Source organism: Grampus griseus, assembly GCF_964374135.1.
Source record: "Grampus griseus genome assembly, chromosome: 11".
Classification (NCBI taxonomy): Eukaryota; Metazoa; Chordata; class Mammalia; order Artiodactyla; family Delphinidae; genus Grampus; species Grampus griseus.
Genome location: NC_139005.1, coordinates 31,118,855 through 31,134,327, shown reverse-complemented (window position 1 = coordinate 31,134,327; position 15,473 = coordinate 31,118,855). Strand labels below are relative to the sequence as shown.

General features: G+C 35.0%; 1 protein-coding gene across 1 annotated transcript in view; it reads left to right on the top strand.

Moving 5' to 3' along the window:
- The window catches only part of SLC2A13 (solute carrier family 2 member 13), a gene marked incomplete at both ends in the record, with an annotated part of 424,910 nt that overhangs the window by 82,706 nt on the left and 326,731 nt on the right, over positions 1-15,473 (top strand). The window contains one exon of the mRNA XM_082665776.1: positions 812-971. Within this exon, the coding sequence (XP_082521902.1) occupies positions 812-971 (160 nt within the window). The remainder of the gene's footprint in view (positions 1-811; positions 972-15,473) is intronic.

The following is a 15,473-nucleotide window of genomic DNA, read 5'->3' as shown; positions in this document are numbered from 1 at the left end:
TCTTTGTTCTAGTTCTGAGAAAAATGCCATTGCTAGTTTGATAGGGATTGCATTGAATCTGTAGCATCTTCATTTTTTAAAAAAGACACACACGTGATTCTAGTGATCCGTGAAGTTTGAGAATTGCCACCATAGATTATGCTGTATTAATTTTATATAGAAAAGAGTTTAAAGCGTATATAACCAAATACACGTTATCCACAAAACCATCTATTTTATGGTTAAGATCATCTGTTTTTGAAGACTGTAAATTCCCAAGTTACTATCCATTGTAAGCTGTTTCTGAAATGTACATCTAGCCAGTTGAGTAAGGTGATTTAATGTATAGACATCTAATTAGTAAACCAATTACGAGTTTTGGTGTGTCTACTGGAAATGATGACTTTGAATAGTTAATATGTATTTTGGGATAATTTTTTATTCTCACCATTGTCTGATTACATTTCCATATGGACCAACAATATTTCAATAATTATATTCTATCTAGAGAGCATTTTCCTATTTTTAGTTTTCAAAAAGTTATAAAGCATACTGACATGCATTCTAAAGTTATCTGAGATCTCTAGGGGTACTTTCGTTTGTAGGCTTTCAAGTGATAATATGAAAAATGATACTCAGAGATTGGTATCTCACATCTTATCTGCAGTAATCACTACTTATAAACAGAATCTTTAAATATGTGGTAAACCTTTGTTTAAAGTAGAAAACTAAGCCCGTATATGTGTGTGTATGTCTTAATCTGTCTTAATATCTATGACAACAGAAATCTTGGATAAATGTCTAATGTTTACTTTTTATTGTTCCTTTATAGGCATTGCTTCTATGACAGTGCCAGTGTACATCGCTGAGGTCTCACCCCCCAATTTAAGAGGTCGATTAGTCACCATTAATACCCTCTTCATCACGGGAGGGCAGTTCTTTGCAAGTGTTGTCGATGGAGCCTTCAGTTATCTCCAGAAAGATGGATGGAGGTCTGTAAATAGTTCTTATATTTAATTTTCAAATAAATTATGAGTATTTAGGGGATGGAAAAAACTTGAGAAATGATAGAAAAAATATAGGGTATTTTGTATCATTATAGCTAATTTATATGATGGCGTTCAGCAAAATTGAAAGTGGACAAGAAGCTGATATTTATTTTAATGATAGACAAGGAACCTACCATTAAGAATTGATATTTACAGGGTGTTTTAGCATTTAGGTGACGTTGCTCACACTGTGTGTAATATTTTGCAATATTTGTTTAAAAATGAATGCAGCAATAAATATGCATGGAGTTTTTGAATTGTATCAGTGATTGACAAGCTGTTTATGAGCTGTAGATATAACTAACATCCTTTTGGAATTTAGGTAGCTACGTTCTAATCTGAATGAAAGAAAACTCAGTCTTTAAAGGTACAGGTTTAGTTATATAAAAAGATGTTATATATGTAAAACTTAAAATACACAAATTATTTATGATCATTATTTGGCTTACTTTGAATCAAAAGAGATGAGAAAAATGTTTTGAAAACTGCTTTAAAATATTTTCAAACCTAATATTGTAAAACAAACTGATCTTATATTAAAGCTTAAAGATACTATGGGCTCTGGATTTTGATATACTTCATGGTATTCAAAACAACAGATTCATGTAACCCTTCCAGGGTTTTAAATTTTAATAAAATTTCCCTATACTCTCTGTATAGGTGCTGGAGAGAAAATATTCCACAAGACAGACTCTGATGTGTTAGCATGGTGCTTAAACTATTGAAGTTAGTTCTTAACAGCTGAAGAAAAAGGGTTTGCTGCTATGTGGATGTAGGGAAGTAAACTTACATATGTAAGCAGCACAATAAATCGAAGCTATTGAAGACTTAGGCTGATGAAGTTTTGTTAAAAGTCATGTGAGAAAACTCACTGAAGGCAGTTAGGGTGTATGTTTGTCAGGACCATTAAAGGGAGGACACATTTCTTTAAAATATTAGCTGTGTCTGCATATGTTGCTAAACCACTTTCTACCTCTGAAGGAATGAATCTCCGAAAAAGTGAGAAATTACTGAAAAATTGAAGAGGCAAGAACTTCATCTTTCTTTTCCACTCTGTAGAAGAACAGAAAGTGGGAGATGATAGCTTGTTACCAGCGTAATCTGATATTTTGTGTTTTTACTGGAAGCTCAATGGAAGTCAGTTAATCTTTCAGCCCCACATAGCTTTAAGATCTAAATTATCTATTTACATTTTGTTAAGGAATTTTATTAATGTAACCAATATAGAAATATATATCTGCTTTTATTAAAAATCCATTTTTAAATGAAAACATATAAATTACACGAGTCATGTTTTTAATCCAAGTATCACAATTTATTTTTATGTATTTATTTTATTAATTGTAAAAATTAAGCAATTTATTTAAACTAAAAAAAGAGTTTACCTATTTCCCCCATCCCCCACCCATCACGTCTGGAAACCCCTAGTCTGTTCTGTGTATATATGAGCTTGGGTTTTTATTTATTTGCTTTTTTATTTTGCTTTTTTTTCTTAGATTCCACATATAAGAAAGCTCATACAGTGTTTGTTTTTATCTGTCTGTCTTATTTCATGTAGCATAGTGCCCTCGAGGTCCATCCATGTTGCACATGGCAAGATTTCACTCTTTTTTATGACTGAATAATATTCCATTGTGTGTATATATGCCACATTTTCTGTATCAATTCATCCATCAATGTTGGACAATTAGGTTGTTTCCAAATCTTGGCTATTGTAAATAATGCTGCAGTGAACATGGGAATACAGATATACGTATCTTTTTGAATTAGTGTTTTCATTTTCTTCAGATAAATATGTAGAAGTAAAATTGCTGGACCTTACGGTAGTTCTATTTTTAATTTTTTGAGCAACCTCCATACTGTTTTCCACAGTGGCTGCACCATTTTACAATCCCACCAACAATGCACAAGGGTTCCCTTTTCTCTACATCCTCACCAACATTTGTTATCTCTTGTCTTTTTGATGATAGCCATCCTAACAGGTGTGAGGTGATATCTCATTGTGGTTTTGATTTGCATTTTCTTGATGATTAGTGATTTTGAGCATCTTTTCATGTACCTGTTGGCCATCTGAATGTCTTCTTTGGAAAAAATGTCTATTCAGATGCTCTGCTCATTTTTTAATCAGACTGTTTGCATTTTTGCTATTGAGTTTATATGAAATCTTTATATATTTTGGATATTAACCCCTTATCAAATATGTGATTTGCAAATTTTTTCTCCCATTCAGTAGGTTGCCTTTTCATTTTGTTGATGGTTTCCTTTGTTGTGCAAAAGCTTTTTAGTATGATATAGTCCCACTTATTTATTTTTGCTTTTGTTGATTTTACTTTTGCTCTCAGAGTCAAAATTTATCTCCAAGACCTATCTCAAGGAGTTTACTGCCTATGTTTTCTTCTAGGAGTGTTATGATTTCAGGTCTTCTGTTCAAGTTTTTAATTCATTTTGAGTTAATTTTGTGTATGGTATAAGATTTATTCTTTTGCTTGTGGCTGTCCAGTTTTCCCAACACCACTTAAATATAGCAATATAGGTACCTTTTCTCAGTACTGGGTTAGGAAAGAAAGAAAGATACAGTAGTGAAAATAAGTTATGAATGTAGTATCCCTGTGCAGAAGTGGAGGTCTTAGGATAGGCATTAGAATACTTTTGAGAGGCAGGGTGACATAGTGATAGGCAGAGCTGGATTTAAATCTGTTTTCAGTGAGTAATTAGCTACAAACCTTGGACAAGTTACTTAGTTCCCCTGAAATTCACTTTTGTCATTGTAAAAAATGTGACCAAAGATGCTTATCTTGTAAGGTGATTGTGGGATCTAAATTAATTATTGTATATAAAGTACTCAGCACAGTGTTTGGCACATGGCAAATACTCAATAAATGATGAATCATGTTGTTATTTACTATTCTGATGAATGCATAGAAGATGGGTGCTACTAGAGGTAAATTGTAAGGGAGGTTGAAGGAAACACATTCTAAGACCTCTGGTTTCTTAACCAGTAAAGTTGTGGCTTGGAGGTGCTAGGGCAGAGGCCTAGAGAAAAAAAATGTTAAATGCTTATATCTACCATAGAAGGTACAAGAAGGAAAAGACTAAAGACAAAAATGAGTTTCCAAATAACCATGAGATCCCAGCTGATGTTGGAGGCAGATATTTGCAGTAAAGTGAAGTAGCACACCTGTGTGAATTTTTCCCATAATATTGGAGAACCCAGGGGTGAAAAAATAAAATAAGAGGATGGAAAACAAACTTGGGCTAGTATTCAGACCAGTGCATTAACATAGCAGATCACTTTGAATCCACTTAGTTTTTGTACAAATACATGTTTATTTGTGTATACATGCAAATATGTCTACTTTTCTTCTTACAAGTGAATTTTCTGTGTACTATTTTCTTCTATTTTTCAGCATCCTTAGCTTTGTGTTTACCTCATCTGACTCCTGGACTCATAGGAATGTGGTTACAAGCAAGTGAAAATTGGAGTTTTACCTAAGCATCGACATTAGAATTGTCAGCAATTATAACTTACTCATGATTATAACAATAGATAATTCATCACTTTGTGGCCATGTATTCCAAAAGTTCTAAGGAAATGTGGTTTTAAATATTTCATATAAAATTTCTTTCTCGGGCTTCCCTGGTGGCCTAGTGGTTGAGAGTCCGCCTGCCGATGCAGAGGACGCGGGTTCGTGCCCCAGTCCGGGAGGGTCCCACATGCCGCGGAGCGGCTGGGCCCGTGAGCCATGGCCACTGAGCCTGCGCGTCCGGAGCCTGCTGCTCCGCAACGGGAGAGGCCACAGCAGTGAGAGGCCCGCGTACCGCAAAAAAAAAAAAAAAAAATTTATTTCTCATACTCATATTTTCATGTATCATAAAGTAAAATGTTCCCTACATTCCAAGAGTTTGAATATGTTAACATTTTGTTTCTTTTTCTTTCTTTTTTTTTTTTTTTTTGCCGTACGTGGGCCTCTCACTGTTGTGGCCTCTCCCCTTGCGGAGCACAGGCCCTGGACGCGCAGGCTCAGCGGCCATGGCTCACGGGCCCAGCCGCCGCGCGGCATGTGGGATCTTCCCGGACCAGGGCACGAACCCGTGTCCCCTGCATCGGCAGGTGGACTCTCAACCACTGCACCACCAGGGAAACCCTGTTTCTTTTTCATTTGCCTTTTTGACTTTGATTTGTCTGAAACTCTACTTTAAGTTACTAACATTTGATGTCATACTATATACCTAGTGTCCCAGATTAACTAGTTCACTTTACACTGATGAACAGTTTTAGAGTCTGTTAGTGAATATCATTTGATCTTCACCAAAACCTTGAGAGGCTGGTGGAACTAGTATTATTCCCTATTTGTAGATTTAAAAAATGCTCAGAGAAGTTAAATATTTGCCTGAGACCATATGGTTATTACATGGCGTAGATTAGAGCCAGTTCTTTTTAGTTGAAATGTAGCCACCTTTTTCCTCATTCTGCTTCTAAGTGTTTAAAGTCTAAAATATGATTACTGGTAATTTTTATGATAGTGATAAGATTAATATATATAGAAAATGAAACTGACCGAAAAACTTCTTAGATGTTCAGGTTGTTGAAAGACTAAATCACCCTTTGTGTCAGATGGGTCAAAGCTTCTGTTCTCTTATTGTTTGGATGTCATAGAAATAAATTGTTTTTTGCTGAACTGTTGAAAGGTAAGCTTTTCTAGAAAAAATTGGCAGTAGAAGATTGCCTACTGATACTTTTGTAGCACTGTAGTGTCATATTACTACTATACTGAGAAGAATATTATTGGGCTCCATAAGAAAGAGGAAATAAGGATTTTGAAAATATCAGTAAAGATTAATTTTTTAAAAATAACTTTATTGAAATATAATTAATACACCAATTCACCCATTTAAAATGTACAATTCAGTGGCTTTCAGTATGTTTACAGAGTTGTGCAGTTATCACTACAATCAAATTTTGAACATTTTTATTACCCTGAAAAGAAAACTTGTACCCCATAGCTGTCATCATCCAACTTCCCAGCTCCTCCCAGCTCTAGGCAACTATTAATCTACTTTTTTTCCTTATAGAGTTGCCTATTCTTGGTATTTCAAGTATCAATATGTGTTCCATTGTGACTGGCTTCTTTCACTTAGCATGTTTTTAAGGTTCATCCATGTTGTAGCATGTGTCAGTACTTCATTTCTTTTTATTGGCAAGTAATGTGGATATACCACATTTTGTTTAGCCATTCGTCTGTTGATGGACATTTGAGTGGTTTCCACTTTTTTGGCTATTAAAAATAATGCTGCTCTGAACATTTGTGTACAAGTTTTAGGGTGGGCATATATTTTCAGTTCTCTTGGATGTATACCTAGGAGTAGAATTGCTAGGTCATATGGTAACTATGTTTACCTTTGGAGGAACTGCAAGATTGTTCTCCAAAGTGGCTGCACTATTTCACATTCCCATTTAGCAATGTATGAGTTCCAGTTTTTCCACATCCTAGTAAACAATTATTATCTCTCTTTTTCAATTATAGTCATCTCAGTGGGTATGAAGTGGCATCTTGTTGTGATTTTGATTTCCATTTCCCTGATGACTAGTAATATTGAGAAAGATTTTATTTTTGTCTAATATATTATAGTGCTTATAAAGATGACAGTTACTTTGGTAGTTAACACTAAATGACATGACGTTTTATCACTGTTTGCCCTTTTCTGTGCTATATTTTTGAATTGTGCTTATTGAACATAGTGAGATTTACTCACTACACCTCAGGCAAAGAAAGGTTTTCTTTTTTTTTTTTTTTAACATTTTTATTGGAGTATAATTGCTTCACAATATGGCACATGGTTTTCTTTTTTTAATTGCCGAGTTAAAGCTTGGCACTCTATAAACATGTAGTAAAGTGAACTTCACCACCACCATTATCGGTCTAAAACACTTATCTGGACATGCCACTGCTAAAATGCTTCCAAGACTCCCCATTTCCTACAGGAAAAAAATCAGTCTCTTCATCACGGCTTGTAGTGCCTTTCATTATCCAATCCATGCCTGCTTTCCTAGATTTTTAAATTCATTATTACTTCCTTCCTTCCTTCTTTATACAACATAGGTTTATGCCTATAAACTGTATACACTACTCACATCTTGCTTTTTCATATTTGTTTTTTTCCTTCTGCTCACTTTGCCTATAATGTCTTTCTACTCTGTCCTGCTTTACTGTTTCAGTTCTTGTTCCTCTTTTAAATCTTTTGCTTGTATATCATGTGAAACTGTCTTTGTTCCTTTGCCTTTTCATAATACTTTGTACGTGGCTTCACTTTTATACTCACCATTTTTTTGAACCAGTTTTGACCTTGTACTCATTTTTAGGTCTAGGAAAGGGTCTGGAACATAGTAAAGGCTTACTAAATGTTTATTGAACTTAGCTGAAATTGACTGGGCTCCAGGGAAGAGACTCTTAACCAAAGTAAAAAGATACTGATTATAAACCAAAATACCAATTCTTTAATTTATGCTGGGGAATAGATATCTTTGCAGGTAGCTGAAAAACTAAATTATTAATCCTAAATATTTCTTACTGAGCATAAAAATCAGAGAAAGAAAACTAGTTTCTGAGCCTATGAAAATTTACATCCCTCAAAATAATGTACCTCTCTGGACCCCAGGACATTCTTTGCTCTTCTCTCTCGGATAGAGCTGATTTTCAAATGAGTGTTCCTCTATTTATAATTACATAAATCATCATGCGATTTATATTAAAAAGAATGGTATATCTATGGAAGGGCTGAATTCTCCTTTATATTTACTTTTACTGTTTCTCAGGTTTAATTTTTTTTAAATTACAGTTATCTTATTCCACCTCACTAGACTGTATACAGCTATTTGCAAAGTATACTGGGTGTTTTTGCATGTTTCATCATTCACATGATGTTCTTTTGTTTTTCTTTTTTCAGCTGAAGAAGGAAAATTTGAGGTAATACAGGTGTTGAATGAAAAGCACAAGGTATTAGTGCTAGTTACATCTATATTAGATAGTTTTCTGGAGTATCACCAGGCTAATTCATGGACAATGTGAGATTTGTGCTGAGCTTTGAAGAATTGGCAGGATTCATGTGGACTGAGGTGAAAATGAGGACAGAGAGTAGGATGGATGAGGGCAGGATCAGGAGGCTTGAAACTGAAGTTAAGATGTACATGGTAGATTGGAGGCAGATTGTAGAGGTCTATGAATTCTAGGCTGGAGGTTTTGAAATTTTATCTACAGACAAATGGAAGCTATTACTTTTTAAGCAGTTCATGCCATAATGTTAGCCAGTGATTAACATGGCAGTGAGGTCCAGAATTTATTGGAACTCTTGGCTCTTGGGTGGGTTCAGGGAACCTATTGTGAGAGTACTGCCAGAGTATTGGTGTGAGGTACTGACATGGTACTCTTGGAGACATCAGTTAGTATGGAAATCATTCAGTCATTCAAAAAAAATTTTTGGCACCTACTACATACTCCTGTTGTACTTGATACTAGAGATAGAAAGATCAATAAGAAATGTTCCTGTCCTTAAGCAATCAAGCACCTCACAGACTAATGAAGGAGAGGCTTTTCGTCAGCATGTTAAGTAAATGATAGTGTTATGGGAGCTCTCGGGGAATAAATAACTTAGCTTCAAAATTGGAATGATATTTGAGCTGAGTCTTTTATGAATAAAAGAGTTCGAGGCAGAGTGAGGGAGAGGGAACCTCTAGGTGAAATATAATTTTCAAAGGCCCTATAGTGTAAAAGAGCCAGTCACGTTTGGGCAATGGCGAGAAGTTTAGAGTGGCTACTGGGAGGGCCATGATTACTCTTTGGGAGTTTGAGAGTGAAGTGGGAAGGCTAGTCTTAACAGGTATGAATAGAACTTTAAATCCATTGCACTCTGTAACAGTACATTGAGTTCAGGTTTGTTTATTGACAGTCTTAGAAAATAATTTAAAAAAATCAACATTACTTTAGATTAGAAAATTTATGAGCTTCTCTCCCCCATAATATTTTATAATTTAAAAACCATGCCAATAAGATGATTTTCAGAATCATATTCAAAAGAGGGTGATATTTCTAAACAAATTTATGCCAGGGAAAGTACTCTTATTATTTATGACATTGGCCATTTTAAGATAGATGGATTTGGTTAACAAGTAAATATCTTACTACTGAAGATATTTGTAATTTTATTATTGACAGAATTAAGATACAAGATATATATATGACTGTTTATCGTAAAGGTATAGTGGACAGAAGAGAGTTGAGACTTGCTTTAACAACACATACGTTGCTTTATCTAAGCACTGACATCCTCATTAGCTAATGCTTCAGCAATTGTACAGTGTTATTGTGAGGATCAAATGAGTTTTAGTAGCTGTGAACATACTTATAGACTCTTAAGTGTTCCTAGGTATTGTTTGCTGTTATCTCCAGAAAAATCTTAGGTTGGGTCTCTATCCTGCATAAAGCTGGCAATAAAAATCGCCCCCACGTTTAACTGTCTGAATTTTCCAGGTGAAAAGTTAATATAGTTTGCTAATGAGACTGATTGGCGTTAAGACTAACGTCCCCTGAAGGTAACCATTATAAGTCATAGACAGAATAAAAAAAAATGTTTAAAACATTGGAGAGCTCCAGTACCAAGAAACTGAAGGGGGATTTGATCCTTGAAGGGAACAGTTCACGGTGATGTATACACCTATGACTTTTTCTCTGAGGGCAGCCCTCAATCCATGATGCTGGGCAGCGAGAACTTAAGAAGAAAACTTCAGTTTTATTGGCTTGTGGTATAAGTGGCTAGAGTTTGGGATGGCCAGAGCAACAAATTTAAGGGGTAAAATCCAGGAAAAGAATGACCCAGAGAGGAGGAAGCCACCAAATCTGAATATTAATTTGCTACAAATGTTTTACAGATCCCTGAACTGTGAATATTACAGGGGAGATTCCGTGGAGCCTGCAGAAGGCAACAGTTAGAAGACGGTGAAAGATGAGACAGATTTTATTTCCTGCCCATAGGAGGAAGGACATATTTGGAATTTGAAACCTGCCAGGTTAGAGGGGCCAACAGCTTGAGCTTCCACGGAAATCAAAGAAGCACCAGCCTTAGGAGTAAAGACTTGTTGCGTGATTAAGGAATTTCCCCTAAGACCAAGCCAAAACTGAAAACAGATTTACACTAGCCAAGTGTAAAACCAAGCTTCCACAGATGTAAGGTGCCTAATAAAAAAGTGAGTGTTCTTCAGAAGAGAACAAAATCTAGAGTCTCCAGAGTTTATCCACAATACTCAAAACACATTAAAAATTATTAGATATGCAAATAAACAGAAAATGTGACCCATAATTGAAAGAAAAATTGGTCAATATAGGCAAACCTCAAGATTACGCTTATAAAGACATTTTCAAATAAAGTTAGGACAAATTGTCACCACTAGACCTCCTGCATTATAAGAAATGCTAAGGAAAATTTTCAGACTGAAGGGAAATGACACTAGATGAAAGCTCATCCAGCTGCAGTAGGGAGGAAAAGTAGTGGCTATCAATAAGAGACCAAATATAAAGGAATTTGTTTTTTTCTTCTCTCCATTTTTTGAAAGACATATGACTGTTTACATTTAAATTTATTGTGCAATTTATAATGTATATAAGTTATAAAATATATGATGACAATAGCAGAAAAATTGGGGTCAGTAAATAGAATTATACATGTTTGTGAAGAGTTGCAGTGTTATCTCTAGGTAGACTGATAAGTTAAGATGCATGTCTTATCCTGAGAACAATCACTAGACTAGATTACAAAAGGATACAGCTAAGAAGCCATTTTAAGAATTAAAATGAAATACTTAAGATATTTGGATAATCTGAACAAAGGCAAGAAAAAAATAAATAGGGACTTCCCTGATGGTGCAGTGGTTAAGAATCCGCCTGCCAATGCAGGGGACACAGGTTCAAACCCTGGTCCAGGAAGATCCCACATGCCGCGGAGCAACTAAGCCCGTGTGCCACAACTACTGAGCCTGTGCTCTGCGCCACAGCTACTGAGCCCACCTGCCACAACTACTGAAGCACGTGGGCCTAGAGCCCATGCTCCACAACAAGAGAAGCCACGGCAATGAGAAGCCTGCACACTGCAACGAATAGTAGCCCCTGCTTGCCGCAGTTAGAGGAAGCCCGCATGCAGCAATAAAGACCCAACACAGCCAAAAATAAATAATAAATATTTAAAAAAAGAAGAAAGAAAAAAATAAATAGCAGATGGGACAAATAGAAAGCAGATAGCAAAATGGTAGACTTAAAATCCAGTTACAGCAACAGTAACATGAAATATAAAAAATTATCATTGTGTACAAAAAGCATGGCACAGATTTATATTGTGTAAAAGAGATACACTTCAAGTAAAATGCAATAGATAGGTTAAAAGTGAAAGGATGGCAAAAGATAGACTATGCAAACAGTAAGTATAAGAAAGTTTGTGTGCTATATTAATAATCACACAAAATAGACCTTAAGACAAGTGGTATTACCAGAGATGAAGAGGACATTTCATAATGATAAAAGAGTCAATTCATCAGAATTAAAAATGATAAAGAATGTATAGTTTACTTCAAAATGCATAAACAAAAATTAATAGATGGTGGTTGTACAACATTGTGAATGTGCTTAATGCTGCAGATCTATACACTTAAATATGATTAAAATGGGAAATTTTATTTTGTATACTTTATCACAATTTGAAAATTACAGAACTAAAGGAAGAAGTAGACAAATTCAGGCTCATATTGGGAAAATTTTTAACTCTTTTCTTAGCAACTGATAGGACAACTAGACAAAAAATGTTTGTAGAAAAACTGGAAAACACTCTTAATTGCCTAGGCATAACTGACATTTGTGGATAGCTACACCCACAACAGCTGCATCGTACACATTCTTTTTCAAATTCACATCAGACATGCTGTAAAATTGGCCATATCCTGAATCATAAAATAAATGTTAATAAATTTAAAAAATGACTCTTGTAGAATATGTCCTCTGACCATAGAAGAATTAAATTAGACATCAATAAAATAGCCAGAAAAGCTTCAAATATTTGGAAATTAAAGCAGCATGCTCTAGGGGCTTCCCTGGTGGCGCAGTGGTTGAGAGTCTGCCTGCCGATTCAGGGGACCACGGGTTTGTGTCCCGGTCCGGGGAGATCCCACATGCCGTGGAGCGGATAGGCCCGTGAGCCATGGCCGCTGGGCCTGCGTGTCCGGAGTCTGTGCTCCGCAACTGGAGAGGCCACATCAGTGAGAGGCCCGCGTACCGCAAAAAAAAAAAAAAAAAAAAAAAAAAAAAAAAAAGCAGCATGTTCTAAATAACTCATGGATTTAAGGAGACGTCAGAAGGAAAATTAGAAAACAGTTTTGAGTTCAAAGAAAATAAAATATATCAAAATTTGTAGAATGCAGTTTCAGCTGTGCTTAGAGCATAATATATAGCTAAAGTGATTTTATTAGAGAAGTCAAATGATCTAAGTTTCATGTTAAGCTAGAAAAATATGAGCATATTAAAACCAAATGAAACAAAAGGTGTTAATAAGGAAGAGAAGTCAATGTAATACAAAGCAGACAAACAATAGAAAAATAATGTTGGTTCTTTGGAATTACTAATAAAATTGGTAAACTGATTATGACTGATTTAAAAAGATAAAGCACAAATTATCAATATCAGGAGTAAAAGCACATCATTTCTATGGACATAATAAGGATAGTGAGGGAATACTTTGAACGACTTTGTGCCAATAAAGTCAACAACTTAGATGGAATGGACACATTGCTTGAAAATCGCAACTCTACTAAAAACCAGCACAAGGTAAAATGGAAAATCTGAATATTCCTCTATTAAGTCGAATCATTGCTAGTAACCTACCTGAAAAGCTAACTTCAGGCCCAGATGGTTTCACTGGTGAATTAAGTAAAACATTAGAGAATAAATAGCTCCAAGCTTAAACAAAAGCTTTAAGAAAATAGAGGTAGAAGGAGTACTTCCCAGCTGAGTTTTGAGGCCAGCATAACTAATACTGTGGCTTTTTTTTTTTCCTGAAATTAGTCATGCTTCATTTAATTGTCCAGTTTTCTTTAGTACATTCAATAGTGACATAGATTCTCAATAATTCATAAGTGCATGTTAAATACTAAAGTATATCATAACAGACTCCAATACATTTTATGTTAGATATTATACCTAAGGGCTACCCATTCCTATAACAAATTGAATGAGGCTCTTCTTCTTGAAATTGCCGCTGAATACACTTTACTTAATTTTGTTTCTGTCCTTCTGAGACTGTTAAAGACCAGCAGTGACCTGGATGGGCTGCACTTTGGGTAGTAATGGAGATTCGAGTACACTGGGAAAGGCAGTGGTTCGGATTCATGGCTTGTTAGTTCTGGAAGTGGCTTAAGTTGTTACAAGCAAAGAAAATTCTAGACACAGATTGAAAGTATCCTTAAAATATTGTAAAATCAAACCCAATAATATATAAAAGAATAATAAATCCTTTTATATAAACTGACCAAGGCAGTTTTCTCAGAAAAGTCAGTTTGTTTACCATATGAAAATTAATTTGTGCAAGTCACCATGTTGAAATTATTTAAAGGAGGAAAACCTACTAAAGGATCTATCTCAATATATGCAGGAAAACATTTGACAGAATAACCTTTATATATGATAAAACCTTTCTGCAAACTAGAATGGAAGAGCACTTCTTGAATTTAATAAAGGACATCTACAAAAAAACCTGCAGCCAGCTTTATACTCAATGGGGAAAGCCTGAATGCTTTCCCTTCTGATGGAATTCAAGACAGAGATGTCCGCTATCACCACTTACATTCATTCAAATTCACTGAAAAGGACAAGTAGATTCTAAAATTTTTACAGAAAAGTAAAGGACCTAGAATTGCCAAAACCATCTTGAAGAACAAGTTGGATGATTCACTATCTGATTTCAAGACTTACTATAAAGCTAAAACAATGAGACTGGTAAGGATTGATAAATCGGTAGATCAGAAAGAATGGATGTATCTCAAAAACAAGATTGAAAGAAGCTAGATACAAAGAAGTATGGTCTCTAACATTCCGTATGAAGTTCATCAATATGCAAAATTAGCTATGGGGACAGAAATTCGATCAGTGATTGTCTAAGGCAATGGGGATTGAGTGGAAGGGGGTAAGGTATGAGGGAACTTTCTGGGATGATGGAAATGTTCTGTTTCTTGATTGGGATGGTAGTTACAAGGATACACACACACACACACACACACACACACACACACACACACACTCTCACAGAATGGTACACCTTGGATCTCATTTTATTATATGCAAATTTTGCCTAAAAAAGTTAATTTCAACCTTATGTTGGCTCTCTCCATTATATTCCTTTTCTGCAATGGTCAGTGATAGTTTAAATGTTTTTTTCTGCCATGACACTTTTTCTAATATCCTCTGTTGAAATAACTTTTCTCCTTACTCTTACACTGTGCCTAAATCTCAGTCATAGCAATTACATAATCCAATTTTGTTCCATGATTACTAGGTATGAGCTCCTTGAAGCAAGGGAATATCTCTTAGTCATTTCTGTATCTCCAAAATCCCAAACATAGAGCTTTGCATATGGAAGATATTCAGAGTTGGAAAGAAAAGGGTATGTATATAGGTATGGTTGTGCACGCATTACTTTCAGCACTCGTACTGTCAATTTTGTACATCTTAATGCATTTTGCCATGTTGTTTAAAACTATCTAATATCTCTGCAAAATACTACATTATTTATTTAAATAGCATCTAATCTTATTCTATTAAAGCAAGTATATCTTGCTGCTTCTGCTATGACCACAGCACTAAATAACCTCGGCCAAGCCATTTGCCTTATGTACTGATATCAAATTACTTTGAGAGATTTTCCCCTTATTATGTAGATAGAGTTAATATTTTCTTTGGCTTATATATATGTTTACATTTATGGCTATGAATTTTTTAACAGTTTACATAGACTCGTTTACTAGGTAACGTAAAAATTTCTCATTTGCTGGTGATGTATCACATCACCTTTTTACTTGAAAGAATCCAACTTGACACATTGATTTTTTTTTTTTTATTATGTACCCACAGCTTTGTGTTTCCTGTTTGCTCTCTAACTGCCATCAGATTTTCAAGTGTATCAGTCATTGATGATAATATTCTACATGGCCCTTAATGGCAGAGGAAAATTAACTTATTAGCCTGAGGTCTCAATTAGGCAGTATTTTCTTTTTTTTTTTTTAATTTTTATTGGGGTATAATTCATTTACAATGTGTGTTAGTTTCAGATGTACAGCAAAGGGAATCTGTTGTACAAATACATATATCTGCTCTTTTTTATATTCTTTTCCCATATAAGCCATTACAGAGTATTGAGTAG